This window comes from Heloderma suspectum, chromosome 2 (genome assembly GCF_057233095.1).
Source record: "Heloderma suspectum isolate Gila_16-S chromosome 2, 16-S_ref, whole genome shotgun sequence".
In the NCBI taxonomy this organism is placed as follows: Eukaryota; Metazoa; Chordata; class Lepidosauria; order Squamata; family Helodermatidae; genus Heloderma; species Heloderma suspectum.
The window spans coordinates 48,911,447-48,930,239 of NC_139459.1; the positions used below are offsets into that span (position 1 = coordinate 48,911,447).

The 18,793-nt window shown below is 43.6% G+C and overlaps 1 protein-coding gene across 1 annotated transcript in view; it reads left to right on the plus strand.

Annotated features, from left to right (window-relative positions):
• ANKRD31 (ankyrin repeat domain 31) overlaps positions 1–18,793 on the plus strand; it is a 98,837-nt gene that overhangs the window by 49,650 nt on the left and 30,394 nt on the right. The window contains 4 exon segments of the mRNA XM_084833466.1: positions 3,197–3,341; positions 5,052–5,119; positions 8,358–8,589; positions 8,686–9,687. Of these exon segments, the coding sequence (XP_084689592.1) occupies positions 3,197–3,341; positions 5,052–5,119; positions 8,358–8,589; positions 8,686–9,687 (1,447 nt within the window).

Sequence of the window (18,793 nt, forward strand, 5' to 3'; positions counted from 1 at the left end):
TAATGGCAAGGCTCAAGCCCTGCTCCTCCTTTACTCATTTCAGGGCTTTTTTTTTCTGATGAGCTGCTGAGCATGTTTTAGTGCTGGTTCCTATTAGTTGCCTGTTGTGCTTCCCAGTCTTCCAAGTGCATCTACCCTCTTCCTTGACAAAAGTGTTCTCCCTTCACAGAGAAATTAATGCAGCTGTGTTGTCTGCAGCATCTGTGTGGCAGCATTGTTCCCCCCACCCACCCCACTCCATGGTACTTTAACACATCTGGGGAGCCATGGGTTTTCCAAACTCCTTACGCCTCAGTCTAGGGATATGGTTATTGCTCTGGGTGTGAGAGAATTCCATTTCAGAGAAGGTCTTGGGGGCCACATTCCAGTGGTGGGCAGGGCCGAAGGCAAAGGGGCAGGGCCAAAATGCAAAAATACCAGCATATTTTTAGCTTAAAGCTAAAGTAACTAAGACTTAGGAGAGGTATTTCAACCTTTTAGAATGGGGAAAAACTGCACAAAAATCATGAAGCCAGCAAATGATCAGTGGTCAGGGGAAAGGGGGTGGGGCCAGGGTAAAAGGATGTGGCCAAATGGGGAAGCCTGGAAGGCCAGATTGGAAGCCCAGGTGGGCTGTATTTGGCTTCTTCATCTGGGGTTCTGCACTCCTGCTGTATATGCTGCCTGCTAACTGAGCTATGGAGTACTTCCTACCCCGTGTAGTCCTCTATGTTTGCCTAGGAAATGAGTGGTAGCTGTTGCTGCGCTTTTGCTTGCTGTACCAAGGTAGAGTAGGTACAACACTCAAGAGTACTAGGGAAGGCTCTGTAGTATCTCTGTGGCTGTTGGGTTATGTTTTGTAAGTGTGTTGTGTAGGGTGATGTCATGTTATCCTGTCAAACGAGAGAGGCCGTGTTCCGGACTGACAAGACAGGCTATGTCAAAAGTGGCTACTCTGATGGATTTGTATCACCTGCTGTGTATGATGGTAACCTGCTTGAAGAAGAGGCTTTCTGCCATCTCAGGCTTTTCAGTATTTTTGCCATGCCAGCCAGAGACAGGAATTGCCTGAACTTTGTTGTCTCATTTTTTGAGCTCCTGTCTTTCACTATCTAGTGGGAAAAGGAAGAAAGAACTCATCACCCTGATACCTTGTGTGGTTCAGGAGGCCTACCTTCTCCTTTGCAATACAACTGCTGCAAGTCATCTTGTAGCAGTTGCATTCCTGTCTCAGAAGGTCTATTCAGCCAGGGGGAGTCTTAACATTTCTAAAGCTGTTCCTGAATTCTACAAGTCTTTGTTTACTTCCACATATTTAGCAAATGCCATTTCCTTTCTTATTGCAATGAGTACTCCTTCCTCCAACAGTTTTGCATGTATTTTGCTAACAATGTGGTCACAATTACTTTGCCTTTGAAGACCAGGGGATTAATTTATTTTAGACATGTATTTAGACTTTTGTAGAATGCAGAAATGGACTTCATTGTTCCCAACACCCCTTCCTGATTGATCTCTATATATTCATGTTATACTTCTTATACATAATATCAGTGATGCAGTCTGCCATCATGTTCCTGCTAGAATCTTCTAATGCAGTCAAAGGATACTAGTCATTGCTCCTCTTTTAGAGAAGACAGCTCTCTTTTTTCACTTGATGTATCCTGTAGGGAGAGGGTATGGTTTAGGCTGCAATTCTATATACACTTTCTGGGAGTAAATCCCATTGGACTGCACAAGTTTTTTAGTGTCTTTGGGGACAGAAGAGTTGTTGAGGGTTGATGACAGTGACAGAGTTGCCATATTGAGCTTCTTCCAAATCATAGAGATAGAGGATATAACACAAATGAGATACACTAATTTAGCATGTTCAGCTTGCAGGCTTTTTCATCCACAGATTTCTTTAACTGGTGGTGTTTTCTGTTTTGAATATTATTCAATGTTCTCCCTATGCAGACACTTTTGCCTTCTTTTATTCTTAGAGTTGTAAGGCTGGAAAAGCTACTGTTTAGCTACTGTAATTCAACCCTTCACCACTGAAGCTGAGTATGTAGAGCTGTCACCACTGTTAAACTGAATGGGAAGCTATGTGCATAAATTATGTGTGCATATTGGAGTGCACATTGAGCTTTGGATCCAAACCTAAATGCTGGATTATGAATTAACTTGGTTTCAGGGGGAGAAATCCCAATCACAAGTGTATCTAATTTACAAATACATGTTTTATCTAATACACATAGGGGTTTATTTTGTGACCATTTTTGTAGCCCCCCCCCTTCCTTTTTGCAGACAGTGCCATATGTCACAGAATAGTAATGGTTAGATTTTATTTTAGAAAGCTAACAAATCAGAAGCCTGCATGTGCTCAGTGCAGATCCTCCAGAGCCATGGATCGTTGAAGGTGTCAGTCTCCAGAGACTTCTCCCTCCCCATACTTCGAATGAAGTTCTCAAGTCCAAGGCAGGCAGCCATCTGCAAACCTGAGTCCTTTAGCACTATGTAATGCAGAATTAGCACTACAAAGGTCAGAGGGTAGATCAAGATCTGCCAGTAGACCTGTGGGTGATTTGTAGTAGATCAGCAAAGATTTCTAACTCCCAGTTATTTAAGGATAGCAACAAATTGCTCTTCCCCAAATTAGGCTACTGAAATGATAAAAACCCTGTGGGAAAACCAGGAACAGATTTTTGTGTTAAAGGAATGTGAGCTCAGTTCTGGTACTGAAAACAAATTCCTGGAATGAGATGCACTCAGAGGTGCCTTGTTCCTTAGTTCTAAGTGTGTGCCCACCACTCTTTCTCAGCCACTCATGGCTCCAGTTGGTGGATCTTGTATCTTGTAAGCTCGATGTCTGTCCATCCCTCATATAGCACAGTGGGGGAAGATTTCACAAGGACAAGAAGAAAAAACCTCCTCTCTCCCTCTCCTGCTGTCAGCTCCGAAGAGCACTACAACACTCTTTTTCCAGGCTTTCTAGAACCCTAAACAGAAGCACTACTCTTAGTGGCTGGGGATGCACTGCAATATTTTGTTGCAGGGCCATAATTGTTTATACTATATGTGTAACTAGGAAATTGCAATGTACAGGAGAGGTTTTGGCTTTTATTTGCTATCCCAGGTGCTGATGTGGGTCTCGCAGAGGGTGACTTTTCTATATTCTGATAGAGAAATGGAAGGTGAAAGAGTTGGAACAAAATATCAGACTCATCTTTCCCTCTAGGTGGCAGAGTTACTGCTTTGGTATGGAGCTGATCCAAGATTCAAGAATGAGAGAGGGAAGAGTGCCTTAGAAGAAGCTACTGACAAACATATGAGGAAACTACTTGCAAGTTATATAGCTAAATCTAGAAGAAGGTCAGCATCAGGTAGGAAAGTGTTACAACATTAACACATTCACAAACAAACTACAAAAAATAGACTTTTTATCTATCTGAGCTTTTTTCTGTCATGTTCTCATGGATCATTGCTCAGTTATCAAAGTGGCATTCATTGTGTGTGTGTGTGTATTAATTAATCAGGAATTGCTGACATGTGATACACTGAAATGTGTACTATATAAGGCATACGTTCTTCCAAACTGCAATTGAAACAACAGTGTTTTCTAAGCTGTGTGTGTGTGTGTGAAATTCTAGTAATGTTCTTTTTGAATTTTGTACTTTGAACGGTGTAGCAAATAGGTTTCTAGCTGTATCATCCAGCCACTCCATAGACATGAAAAATGCATATTTTTGTTAACAATGCCTCCAGATTTGGGAGGGCTATGCTTCCAGTTTTTGGTAAATCAAGAATCCTATCTCAGATTCATATTGCTAGAGTCTGATCACCCCGATATAAAACTGGAGGACAAATGTTGAACAGCAACTAAATTCTGAAATTGGGACAGGGGTGTTTCTGTCTTGTATTGAAGGCATCTGGTATTCAAGAATTGCGCCACATAAGTGTGAAGTAGTTGTCATATACATCATTTTGACCTGTGCAATTTTGCAGCACGTGCTAAGGTCTGCCATATTTGATTCTTATGTCCTTTGGAAAACTCAGAGTTGATTTGTAGAAAGATAACACCCAGGTAGAACATGGCATTTACATTCAACAAATAGACCCCAAAATGTCCCCCCTTCTCATTCTTGAGCTCCTTCACAAATATAACAGCAGTCAGCAAGGTCAGGCTGATACCAAGGCTCATGGCTGCAGGAGTCCTCTTGCATGACAATGGTCATTGTGCAACAGTAGGAGTGACAGTTGGCCAGCCAGCAATTAACAAAGCCATGGATGGAAAGATGGATGGCCACACTCCAGCCAGGCTAAGACAATTGTAGTTGGGTACAGCTCTCTTTTTCAGCCAGGCTGTTTTGCCATTTGCTAGGGCTCTTCCCGTTGCACTTCCTCATCTTTCGTGCTGCTGCTCCACTTCCTTTCAGCAGAGGGTATGTTGCCTCTGCATATGTGCTTCCTGGATCCAGCCACTTCAAAACTTGCAAGTATGGTGAAGTTTAGGAAGTTCGGTGAAGTCTGGTGAATTAAATGGTCAGCTATCTGTCATCAGCCCCATCTCAGCTTGAGGCAGACTGTCTGCCTTATACAATTTTTGAAAGCACCATATGTCCATCCATTCATTAGCTTACTAATGTATTTTTTAAAAAGTGCTAAACTGCTCTGGAGATGGTGGGTTGTGGGGGAGCTCGATGTCATACATAGATGGTTTCTGGTTTAATTTTGCATAATATTTTTCTTCCCCAGAGTTTGACTCTGGAGAGGAAAGTTACGTTTGGATTGACCACAGTGCCACCCCTAGAGTAGCTGCACTGCTGCTCTAAAAATCCATTGTATTCAGCCTGGCTCAGAAGTAGACACATGTTTAAATATTTCCATATTACATCATAAGAGGAAATAGACATAACAGCAATATAGACGAGCATTCTCATAGCGCCTCAATGTGGGAAGACTTCAGGATGTTTAATTTTTTCATTTGATCCTTTCTAATTTAATTTCTACATAGGTAATAACATTTATGTCTCATTAAAGTTCAGACTTCCGAAAAAACTGGTCCAAATGTCTTCCTTCATATTTATTTTCAGCTGATAGGCTTATAGAAGACCCAGTTAGTGACCAAAATAGCGTCAACAAAAGCCAGAGCCAGCCTAAGGTAAAACTAATAAAGACCACTTGGTATAAATTAACAGTCAAGTATTTTAAGCTAAAATAAAATCCGATGCTGTAAAGAACAATATTGTTTAGGAACCTGGAATGTCAGATCAATGAATCAAGGTAAGCTGGAGGTGGTCAAACATGAGATGGCAAGATTGAACATCGACATCTTGGGAATCAGCGAACTCAAATGGACAGGCATGGGCGAATTTAATTCAGGTGACCATCATATCTACTATTGTGGGCAAGAATCCCTTAGAAGAAATGGAGTAGCACTCATAGTCAACAAAAGGGTGGGAAAAGCAGTACTGGGGTACAATCTTAAAAATGATAGAATGATCTCAGTACGAATCCAAGGCAAACCATTCAACATCACAGTAATTCAAGTCTATGCCCCAACCACTGAGGCCGAAGAAGCTGAGGTTGATCGGTTCTATGAAGACCTACAACACCTTCTAGAACTAACACCAAAAAAAGATGTCCTCTTCATCATAGGGGATTGGAATGCTAAAGTAGGAAGTCAAGAAATCACCGGGATAACAGGCAGGCATGGCCTTGGTGTACAAAATGAAGCAGGACAAAAGCTAATAGAGTTTTGCCAAGAGAACATGCTGATCATAGCAAACACTCTTTTCCAACAGCACAAGAGGCGACTCTAGAGGCGACTCTACACATGGACGTCACCAGATGGTCAATATCGAAATCAGATTGATTATGTCCTTTGCAGCCAAAGATGGAGAAGCTCCATACAGTCAGTAAAAACAAGACCTGGAGCTGACTGTGGCTCAGATCATGAGCTGCTTCTTGCAAAATTTCGGCTTAAATTGAAGAACGTCGGGAAAACCACTAAACCGTTCAGGTATGACCTAAATCATATCCCTTATGAATATACAGTGGAGGTGAGGAATAGATTTCAGGGATTAGACCTGATAGACAGAGTGCCTGAGGAACTATGGACGGAGGTCCGTAACATTGTTCAGGAGGCAGCAACGAAATCCATCCCAAAGAAAAAGAAATGCAAGAAAGCAAAGTGGCTGTCTGATGAGGCTTTACAAGTAGCTCACAAAAGAAGGGAAGCGAAAAGCAAGGAGAAAGGGGAAGATATACCCAACTGAATGCAGAGTTCCAGAGAATAGCAAGGAGGGACAAGAAGGCCTTCTTAAATGAACAATGCAAAGAAATCGAGGAAAACAACAGAATGGGAAAGACTAGAGATCTCTTCAAGAAAATTGGAGATCTCAAGGGAACGTTTTGTGCAAAGATGGGCATGATAAAGGACAAAGAAGGCAGGGACCTCACAGAAGCAGATGAGATTAAGAAGAGGTGGAAAGAATACACAGAAGAACTATACAGGAAAGATCTTAATGTCCTTGATAGCCATGATAGTAATGTCCTTGATAGCCATGATAGTGCGGTCACTGAACTTGAGCCGGACATCCTCAAGAGTGAAGTCAAGTGGGCCTTAGGAAGCATTAGTAACAACAAAGCTAGCGGAGATGACAGTATTCCAGCTGAGCTATTTAAAATCCTAAAAGATGATGCTGTTAAAGTGCTGCATTCAATATGCCAACAAATTTGGAACACTCAGCAATGGCCGCAAGACTGGAAAAGGTCAGTTTACATTCCAATTCCAAAGAAGGGCAACGCCAAAGACTGTTCAAACTACCGCACAATTGCGCTCATTTCACATGCCAGCAAGGTGATGCTCAAAATCCTACAAGCTAGGCTTCAGCAGTATGCGAACCGAGAACTACCGGAAGTACAAGCTGGGTTTCGAAGAGGCAGAGGAACTAGAGATCAAATCGCCAACATTCGCTGCATCATGGAGAAAGCAAGAGAATTCCAGAAAAATGTCTATTTCTGCTTCATTGACTACACTAAAGCCTTTGATTGTGTGGATCACAACAAACTGTGGCAAATTCTTAAAGTGATGGGAGTACCAGACCACCTTACCTGTCTCCTGAGAAACCTTACGAGGGTCAAGAAGCAACAGTAAGAACCGGACATGGAACAACCGCGTGGTTCAAAATTGGGAAAGGAGTACGACAAGGCTGCATATTGTCACCCTGCTTATTTAACTTATATGCAGAGTACATCATGAGAAATGCCGGGTTGGATGAATCAGAGGTCGGAATTAAGATTGCTGGGAGAATTATCAACAACCTCCGATATGCAGACGATACCACCCTAATGGCAGAAAGCGAAGAGGATCTCAAGAGCCTCTTGTTGAGGGTGAAAGAGGAGAGTGCAAAAGCTGGTTTGAAACTCAACATGAAAAAAACGAAGATCATGGCATCTGGCCCCATCACTTCCTGGCATATAGAAGGGGAAGAAATGGAAGCAGTGACAGATTTTACTTTCTTGGGCCCCAAGATCACCGCAGATGGTGACTGTAGCCATGAAATTAAAAGACGCTTGCTCCTTGGGAGGAAAGCTATGGCCAACCTAGACAGCATAGTAAGAAGCAGAGACATCACCTTGCCGACAAAGGTCCGTCTAATCAAAGCTATGGTTTTCCCAGTAGTAATGTATGGCTGTGAGAGCTGGACTATAAGGAAGGCTGAGCGCCGAAGAATTGATGCTTTCGAACTGTGGTGCTGGAGAAGACTCTTACGAGTCCCCTGGACTGCAAGGAGGTCAAATCAGTCCATCCTAAAGGAAATCAACCCTGAGTGCTCATTGGAAGGACAGATAATGAAGCTGAAGCTCCAATATTTTGGCCACCTAATGCGAAGAGAAAACTCCCTGGAAAAGACCCTGATGCTGGGAAAGACTGAAGGCAAAAGGAGAAGGGGACGGCAGAGGATGAGATGGCTAGATAGCATCACGGATGCAATGAATATGAACTTGAGCACGCTCCGGGAGAGAGCGCAGGACAGGAAGGCCTGGCGTGCTATGGTCCATGGGGTCACGAAGAGTTGGACACGACTGAACGACTGAACAACAACAACAACAACAATTTTAAGCTATTTTAATGCAAACTGAAAAGGTAGAGAATTTCTTAAGTACTTTTAAGAGCCCAAACCGTAATAATTCGTTTGTAACTAGTAATATCAGATCCATTTAGTGCAAAGTGGAAATTATTTTGTATTGTCCTGTCCTAATGCAAAGGCTTTTTTGCTTCAATGTAATCATCAAAAACCATTCTGATAAGAAGTATTTGGTAGGGTCTAGCAAATACATCCTGGCAGTTGGATTGGTTTCTGTTCCATTAACTACGATGTATTGCTTTCCAGGTAAAAACAAGCTCAGGTGAAAGAGTTCAGCATTCGTCTATTGATAATACTAAGGTACGAAAACAAGACAGTGTAAAACTAGAAAAAAATAAGAGAAAAAGGAATTCACAAAGTAATTCTTCCTCTCCAACACAAAACAGTTGTAGAATATTGAATACAACAACATTAAAAGGTGCATGTTTGGTTTCAAAGGCAGAGCAGTCAGTCAGAGGAAGACCATCATATTCTTTGGGTACACCAGGTGAGGAAACAATAATAAATGACCAAAGAAAGGAGACACAGAATGACTCTGGTCATACAGCTAGTCTTTCCTTTATGAAAGGAATAGATGGATCTTTGGTGTATCATCAGAATAATTTAGACAGAATTTGTGAAGCTACAGAAGAGGCCAGCATGCTCATAGGGTCAGAAATACACCAAGAGAGTGACTCCAGTAACAGTAATAGTGATGGTTCATCAGAAAGGAAAGAGGCTCACCAAAGCACTGAGCTGGCAGGAGCAATAGAAGATCAAGTAACTAATTCCTGTACTGTCACATCACTGTATCTTATTCAAGATGAATCTGTTTTACCTTCTGTAACTGTTTTAGTGAAAGAGCCTAGTATGAACTCTACACTTCCCTTGTTTAAAGACATCAGTTTGTCCCAGCAGGAGGAAGGACAGTGTGCCATGAAGCATAGTAATGGGTCCCCTTGTCTTAAAGATGGTACTTTAGGGGACAGCCTACATATTAGAGAAGAAGACATTAATCCTGTTAATGAGAAAAATAGATCACCAGAGCAATACATACATTTTGAAAACTCTATAGATAAAAGCAATCTACACTGCCACAGAGGCAAAATATTGGAGCATGAACTGGATCTGAAAGATACTTTATCAATGACTGAAGAACCTATTTATTTAGAAGAAAATCTGTTAGAGTCAAAAAACACAACCACTCTATTGCTGCAAGGAACTGCACATCTTAGTGATTCAGATTGTACAGTTCTTTCTGAACAATATAATGTAAATGTAGACCAAAACCCAGATAAAAATACCTCTAAAGCTGTTGGAATATGTAATGAACAAACAGTTCAAGTTAGCATGGAAATATCCTCGACTTGTGCATTTTATCAGGATATTAATAGAATTGGTGTTTCTGAAAGCCCTGACACTTCTTGCGCCAATCAGCTAAGAATTTTCACTCCTGCTGTGCATGAGGGTAAAACAGTGGGACGAAGAGCAGAAGGAAATGTGAGAACATCTTGCCTTGAGAGAAGGGAAAATGGCAGTAGAATGGAGAATAACACATTTATGATTTTACAGATGCTGGACAAAGAACCATTTCAAGGTAATCCATCTTGACATTGAGAGAGACAATTGGCCAGTTTGCACAACACGAAAGCTTATTGTCTAATTAAGCCATAGTGGGTTGTTTTTACCCATAGGTAAACCACGGCACTGCCACCAGATGATCGCGCATGGCTTGTTTTCGCAAGTCGTGGGTTGTTTCCCTCCTCACCCACTCCCAGCATGTATCTCTGGAGCCTTTGCAGCATGGAAGGGTGGGCAACTGCTAGCAAGGCTTAAGTACATCAGCAGCCTATTTGCCATTGGTCCGTTCACGTCTGGGCATAAATTAATCTTTGGCTGCTCTTGGGAATGTTTGTACTGGCCCTATGAAACCCTTCCCTTAAAGCCTTGTTTTAGCAGAACAACATTCCCCACCTCCACGATGCCTGCTTCCCATTGGAGCCTTGTAAAACATCCTTGCCACCCTTTATCAGTGTTGGAAGGAGCCTTGGGACTTGATCACTGCACCATTTCTCTGCTGCAACTCTACCTTCCACCCCTCTTCCTCCTCCCCTTTTCCTCTCGGCCACTCTGCCTTCCAGCTAGCAGCAGCGGCCCACCGCTTTTCATTCACCTATGCACCCTCCTCCTCCTGCAATGCTACCCTCCACCCTTCCTCCTCCTCCTCCCTCTTTCCAGCCCACTGCACTGCCTTCTCGCTAGCAGCAGCATGCTGGCCTTTCATTTCCCTGCACACCGTCCTGCTGTGATGCCACCCTCCAGCCTCCACCCCTCCTCCTCTTCCTCATTTCCACCCCACTGCTCTGCTGTCCTGCTAGCAGTGGCGCACTGGCCTTTTGTTCACCTGTGCACCCTCCTCCCATTTTCCATCCGCACTTGTCTGGCATGTCAAAGCGCCCACCACTCAGTTACTTCCCAGGCTTCCAACCCCCTCACCCCCGAGAATGGTGAAGTGGAGGTTAGTGGTAGGCACTGAAGCTGCAATGTCTTCAGTTGGGCCTGGAACAGCCACCACCCCCAACTCTGCTCACTGCATTTACGTTAGATAAAAAAACACACAACTGGCATGGATTACAACAGATAGTTTACGAACAGGTTTGTCAGGGTATATATAGGACGCAGGCAAGCGCTTCATTTGTTTTGGGGGGGTGGGGGAAGCACCTAATGGCCATGCACAGTAGCACCCAGTAGTTAGCCATGGAGAAAGTGTGGATAATGGTCCCAGATGAAGTGAGCAATATGTCGGGACCTTCTGACTCAGAATCGGTGTCAGAGACTATAGCTCCTTGCAAACTGGGGCAAGGCCTCTATTGCTGGCAATTTACGGTGCGACAATCTTTCTGAGTGGGATTCAGAGGGCAAGGGGCATGCTGCCAGTGCTGGGGATCAGTGGGGATGGCATTGTTTTCAGCCCCAGGTCCAGGGAGGTGGCGGTTCTCCAGGAGCATCTCACCCCTTGATTAACAGATATTGTGAAGAATGCAGCATGTGATGATAACATCCATAACTAGCTCTTCCTCAACATCAAGAAGCACATACAGAGAGCTCTACAGTGACTTTAGTCTCCCAAATGCTCTCCCCACTGCTAGTCTCACTCTGCTGTGGTAGTAGTTGAAGTTTTTTTCTCGGAGCATGGTATGGTGCTACGTGCCACAGTTGAAGTGCGAAAGCCTGAGATGTGTTTCCACCACCAATTTACTCCAACCTGGCTGCATGGTGAGGTCTCTGTGTTTCCATGATGTCGTGGCCATTCAGCACCAGCCTTGCAATTTAATGTGGAAAAACTGCTTCTTCTGAGACTGGTTATAGTCCGACTTTTCCAGCTCTTCAGCTCCATTACTGAGCTGTTTCCACAACCACATTGGTTCGGTATCTTAGTCCTGCGCATGGAGCGTGTAGCCTGGCCCTTGTGGGTGTGTCGCTCTGACCTCAGTGACCAAACCCTTTCCCTCCTTGTTTTCCGGAAGTTTCATCTCCATTGTGGTCAGTGAGGTCCTCTGAGTTAAAATGGGGGCTGGTTTCCCTCTTTGTGTTCTCCCCCTGCTTTCCTAGCACAAGCATATATGTGTCTACTCAGAAGTAACTCCCATTGTGCTCAATGAGGCTTGCTCCTGAAATGTAGGTGCATCTGGACTTTCAGGGGAAAAGAAAAAGTGGGGGAGAGGGGGGAAGCCTCTCTTCACAGCAAACCTGATTCCTTTTTAAAAATCCCATACTCCTCCATTAGCTTCTTCCGCTGTCCTGGAAACATGGCCAAGGAGGTGGGAACACTGATGAGGTAATCAGACTCAACCCAGACTCCACTCAGACTCCACCCAGCCATCAAGAAAATAATTCGATTAGAGCTCAGTGGAAACAGCACAGAGTCCCTGGCTACAGTGATGATAAGCCAAGTCTTTAAGGGTTGTGCAAACAGGAAAAGGAGAAGATGCAATTGGGGAAACATCGCAACAAAGCTGCAAACAAAGTGAAGCCGATAGTGTGGAAACACGCCCCTGGTCGCTCGGGATGAGAGGGTTCATGGGGACCCCATTAACCATTACAGGGGGGCAGTGAAGAATGTGCCTGTGGATAGCTTATCTACCACAGGTGAATTCCAGAAGATAGCAAAGATAGCTGTGTCATCACATCTTTCAGAAACACCAGCATTCATGTCTATGAACTTTCCCTTGGCATTTACAGCTGCCTGCAAAACTATGCTGTAGAGGTAGCTGGAAGTAGCTGTCAGCCCCCTGGCAAGAGGTGTTAAGACTCATTCTTAGATTATTTATTTGACTTGTACCCTGCCTTTATACCAAAAATGGCACTCAAGGCAGCTTACAATCATGAATAAAACTTGTTAAAAAACAATAATAAAACAAATATATGAAACAGAATTAAAACAAACGCACCAGTAACAAAGTAAAAACAGCCTCCAACCCAATATACACACATCCCAAAGGACCACTCGAATAAAGCAGTTTTTGCCTGCCAGCAGAAGGATGGCTGAAAGAGAGTGAACCTAGCCTCCGTCACCAAGGGGTTCCACAGCTAGGACCACCGAGAAGGCCCTCTTTTGCATGACCACCAAAAGTGGCCTTGAAAGAAGCGCCCCTCCAGAACACCTTAAGAGCCAGGCAGACTCATATGGGAGAAGGCAGTCTTTTAGGTAGCCTGGTCTCAAGCCATATAGGGCTTTATAGGTCATAAGCAGCACTTTGAATTCTGCCTGAAAACAGACCCATAGCCAGTTAAGCTGTTGTAACAAGGAAGTCACATGCTCCCTGTAACTGGCCAGGTCAACAGTCTGGCCACAGCATTCTGGAACAGCTGAAGTTTCCACACAGTTTTCAAAGGCAATCCCACATAGAGCACATTATAGTAGTCAAATAGGATGTAACTAAGGCAAGTGTGACCACAGCTAGATCATACATCTCTAGGAACTGGCGCTAGCAAAAATGCACTCCTGGCCACTGCAGAAACCTGGCCATCTAGGTTCAAGGCTGAGTCAAGAAGTCTGCGAGCCTGAGTCTTTGGGGGGTGGGGTGTAACCCCATACAACACAAGTTGAAACGTATTCCATGATCTGCCTTTTGACTAACCAGGAGAGCCTTTGTCTTGTCTGGATTAGGCTTCAATTTCTTTGCCATCATCCAGTTCATTACCAACATCAGACACCGATTTAGAACTAGAGCAACTTCCCTTTGATGTGGATGGAAAGGAGAGACAGAGTTGCATGTCATACTGGTGGCACCAAAACCAAAGCTCTGGACAATCTCTCCCAGCAGTTTTATGTATATGTTAAATAGTATGATGGATAAGATGGAACCCTGAGGAATACCACAGGCCAACGGCCATGGCGTCGAACAGGAATCCCCCAGCACAACTTTCTGAGATCACCCGTGCAAAAAGGGCCAGAGCCACTGTATAACAGTGCCTCCTAGTCCCATCTCAGACAGACGCCTCAGAAAGGATATCATGGTCAATGGTATCCAAAGGTGTCAAAAGGACCAGCAGAACTAACAGGGACACACTCCACTTGTCTTGTTCTCAGCATAGATCATCCACTAAGGCAACAAAAGCAGTCTCTGTCCCTTAACCAGGCCTGAAGCCAGGTTGAAATGGATCTAGATAATACACATTATCCAGAAATCCCTGGAGTTGAGAAGCCACCACATGCTCCGGTACCTTGCCCAAGAACGGAATATTAGAGACCAGCTGGAAATTATCCAACATAGCGGAGTTCAGGAAGGTTTCTTTTTTAACAGAGGTTTTACCACTGCCTCTTTTAGGCAAGACGGAACCACACCTTGCCATAAAGATTTTTTGTGAACTGCCCAGAGAGCTTCGGATATTGGGCGGTATAGAAATGTAATAAAATAGGCATTCACCACTGCCCTTACCCACTCAGCCAGCCCTCCCCCCTGCTGCTTTTATAAACCAGGCAGGGCAAGGGTCTAGCGCACAAGTGGTAGGCCTCACTTCTGCAAGTATCCTGTCCACACCTTGGACTGTACTAAACGAAAAAGTATCCATTGTAATGGACAAGTAGGGGGCAAAGTTACAGCCACCAGATCTGTTTCAACTATGGCATCCAAGCCAGCATGGATACAATCGATCTTTTCTGTAAAGTGTTGCACAAATTGGTCACAATGAGCTATTAAGTAGTCCACCTCCTTGTCTTGTGGACCAGAGCATAATAGTTCTCTAGGCCTCTGACCATCTGAAAAGGCTCCGCTGGACAACTCTGCAGATGCAGTGGTGGTGGAGAAGTGCGATTTCTTCGCCGCCCTCCTTGCCATCTAGTAGGCTTTCAAATGACCTCTAGCCCGTGCTTGATTGGACTCATTCCGAGTTTTCCGCTAACATCACTCTAGTTGACGTCCCACTCATTTCATTGCCTGCAGTGCTCTGGAAAACCAGGGGGCCCGTTGGGCTCCACTCCATAGAAGAGGACATTCAGAAGAAATCATGTCAAACGCCTGGGCCATTTCTCTTTTCCAGAGGTCAACCAGGGCTTTGGCAGACTGCCTGCCAAGGTGACAGGAAAATCCCCAAGAACCATCAGAAAACCATCTGGATCCATCAGACTCCTGGACCATCTTAATCGACCTCTGCCCCTGCAGAGGCCCTGACTCCCAGCAAATCTAAACCCCAGAGGTAGCGATCTGTCCATGACAATGGAACTATAGAAAGTTTCTCTGCCCCACATCACCATCATCCCATCCTATGCAGAAGACCAGATCTAAAGCGTGCCCTGCTGAATGAGTTTGGCCAGATACTAATTGGGACAAACCCATGGTTGCCATGGAGCCCGTGATGTCCTAAGCCACTCCCAACAAGGTGGCCTTAGCATGTATGGAGATTACTACTACTGTTTACTAATGGGGATGGCAGCACAAGGCTTCTCTGAGCATAAGACATTGGGGAGAGGTGTGACATGGGTAGAGAAGTGGGGTTGTTTTGGGACAGTTTGGATGGAGACACAACTAAACTTGGAAGTATAGCCACCTTCCTCCAGAGTTGCTCAGTGCAGATAAGAACAGCTTGGCCGCATGCACAAAACATCCCGCCACAATCATGGGAAGCGCTTCCCTGGGAAGTTCTGAACTGCAGGAAGAAGCAGGGAGGCAGGACGAATCCTCTCACAGCTGTTGCCAGGCAAACTTTGACAGCTAGGAAATGGCTTGTGAGGCAAGTGGCACACAACTGAAGAATGGATCTAGGTATATGATCTAATAATGTAACAATACTGAAACAATCATAATATTTGCTGATTTATCTTTTAGTGAAAATGAATAGTGCTTAAACAGAAATAATATAAATGTGAAAAAATGATGTAGATACAACGTTATACATGTAATAGTAGAAAATTTAAACAATAAGTATATTCAAGAAGTCGTGAAATTCTTTTTCCAAAAGTCTTTGTTCAAGAATTGTTGCAATATCATTTTCAAAACCCTTTTTAAAAACCGAGGGGCTATAATTTACAAAGAAGTTGTTTTTGAAATTTTTTCACTAAAAAATAAATCAGCAAAGATTATAAATGATTGTGTGTTCCAATATTGTTACATTATTAGATCATATACCTAGACCAGTTCTTCAGTTGTACGCTAATTGCAGTTTCATATTGGTTCTCTATAACTATGGCCCTAATTTTTGTTCTATAGTCAGGCAAGTGGAGCAGTCGGCTTTTTGCCACTCTTGCCCAACAGCTCTGTAGCCTTTTGGAATAAGCCATGCCCAACCCATGGTCCTGAGTTCACACAGCAGGACACCCTGTGGCTTAAACCAGCCACAGCCAACAACAAGCCATAGGTTCCCAGCATGGGTTGTTCATGGTTAACCCTCACTTAAGCCATTATGCTGGGTTTGAACAACACAACAACCCACAGTAAAGCCACCGTGGCTTGTTTTATTGTGGGTTGTTGTGTTGTGCGAACCAGATCAGAGACGGCTGCATGCAAGACAAAGAGACCCATATAGAACGTCGAAGGCCTGGGAAAAAATTACGGAAAACTGGAAAATGTTGAAAACAACCCACACATTTTTTCCAAGGCTTTTTTGAAAATTGGGGGGTAAATGCCTCCCTTTTTTTTTTGTTTTTCCTGAGTTATTTTCCAAGATTCACATTTCCAGATGTATACAAGGGATTTTACTGTTAATCAATTGTTCTTTTGTTATCCTTTATGATTTGTGGTAACTGCCCTGTAATTTTTTAACTGAGGGATAATATATAAATGTTTTAAATAAATAAATAAAATAAGAAAATAAAATAAATGTTTATTTTATTTATTTAAATGCATAGAATGAAAATGCATATCTCATCTAAGGCTTTTTCAAAAAGCTGGAATTGTGCCAACCAGCTCTTCAGTGGAGAGGGATTGTGGGGCAAAGTGATTAAATCCAGTCCCCCCTGGCTCCTACCCCCAAACAGGTGCAATCATTGCTTTTTAAAGAAAGTTTGGTGTGTGTACCCCTTGCTGCTGGATTGGGGAGGCGCACACAGCCTCCATCTGCATACACAGTTCCTTATCTAGATGAGGATATGAAGGCATGTTTCCCTGTATGCATATCTCCTGGCGTTATATGGCAGTGGAGTTGTAATGTAAACCAGTATAAAACCAATTTGAATGTACAGTTTCCTCACAAAATCGTGGGGGAATTAGCTTTGTGATCACACTGAATGAAATCCATACCCACTTCACAGATCCTCTTCACAGGATTCCATATGGTAAGATATGGTAGTAAAACTGATTAACCTTTGTACATCATACTATTTTGCTTTCACTGTTTCTCTACATAGATGGTGAGGTGTATAATTTTACCTTTTTTTGCAATTAAGTCAGAACCCCACTCTACATTAATCTTACCACTGCATGTGACTACAGTTTGTCCAAAACATTGTTTTATCTACAGTCTAATCCTGACTATTGTAATAAACATTATGACATTCTTAAACACACTGAAGCCTTGTGACACGATCTTTCCTTGCAGAGGAAGCCATAGAAATGTTAAATGATTTTCATAGAAGCATTTTGTAATCATGATTTGGGCAGTCTTAAAAAATTTGGTGAATATTTCAAGAGCATTGAGCAGATAATACTAATTATGTCTACACCAATATACCATATGATGTTTTCATCCTCATCATTTAGTATAATTAAATGCTTCTGGAAATCATGAAGACAGTAGTATGGAATTTACTCTTTTTTAAAAAAATTCAACAAGCAAATGAAGCTAATATCTCTGGAAGATATTGTTGTTGTTCAGTCGTTCAGTCGTGTCCGACTCTTCGTGACCCTATGGACCATAGCACGCCAGGCCTTCCTGTCCTGCACTCTCTCCCGGAGCATGCTCAAGTCCATATTCATTGCATCAGTGATGCTATCTAGCCATCTCATCCTCTGCTGTCCCCTTCTTCTTTTGCCCTCAGTCTTTCCCAGCATCAGGGTCTTTTCCAGAGAGTTTTCTCTTCGCATTGTTGTTGTTCAGTCGTTCAGTCGTGTCCGACTCTTCGTGACCCCATGGACCATAGCACGCCAGGCCTTCCTGTCCTGCACTCTCTCCCGGAGCGTGCTCAAGTTCATATTCATTGCATCCGTGATGCTATCTAGCCATCTCATCCTCTGCCGTCCCCTTCTCCTTTTGCCTTCAGTCTTTCCCAGCATCAGGGTCTTTTCCAGGGAGTTTTCTCTTCGCATTAGGTGGCCAAAATATTGGAGCTTCAGCTTCATTATCTGTCCTTCCAATGAGCACTCAGGGTTGATTTCCTTTAGGATGGACTGATTTGACCTCCTTGCAGTCCAGGGGACTCGTAAGAGTCTTCTCCAGCACCACAGTTCGAAAGCATCAATTCTTCGGCGCTCAGCCTTCCTTATAGTCCAGCTCTCACAGCCATACATTACTACTGGGAAAACCATAGCTTTGATTAGACGGACCTTTGTCGGCAAGGTGATGTCTCTGCTTCTTACTATGCTGTCTAGGTTTGCCATAGCTTTCCTCCCAAGGAGCAAGCGTCTTTTAATTTCATGGCTACAGTCACCGTCTGCGGTGATCTTGGAGCCCAAGAAAGTAAAATCTGTCACTGCTTCCATTTCTTCCCCTTCTATATGCCAGGAAGTGATGGGGCCAGATGCCATGATCTTAGTTTTTTTAATGTTGAGTTTCAAACCAGCTTTTGCACTCTCCTCTTTCACCCTCAACAAGAGGCTCTTGAGATCCTCTTCGCTTTCTGCCATTAGGGTGGTATCGTCTGCATATCGGAGGTTGTTGATAATTCTCCCAGCAATCTTAATTCCGACCTCTGATTCATCCAACCCGGCATTTCTCATGATGTACTCTGCATATAAGTTAAATAAGCAGGGTGACAATATGCAGCCTTGTCGTACTCCTTTCCCAATTTTGAACCACTCGGTTGTTCCATGTCTGGTTCTTACTGTTGCTTCTTGACCCTCGTACAGGTTTCTCAGGAGACAGGTAAGGTGGTCTGGTACTCCCATCACTTTCAGAATTTGCCACAGTTTGTTGTGATCCACACAATCAAAGGCTTTAGCGTAGTCAATGAAGCAGAAATAGACGTTTTTCTGGAATTCTCTTGCTTTCTCCATGATGCAGCGAATGTTGGCGATTTGATCTCTAGTTCCTCTGCCTCTTCGAAACCC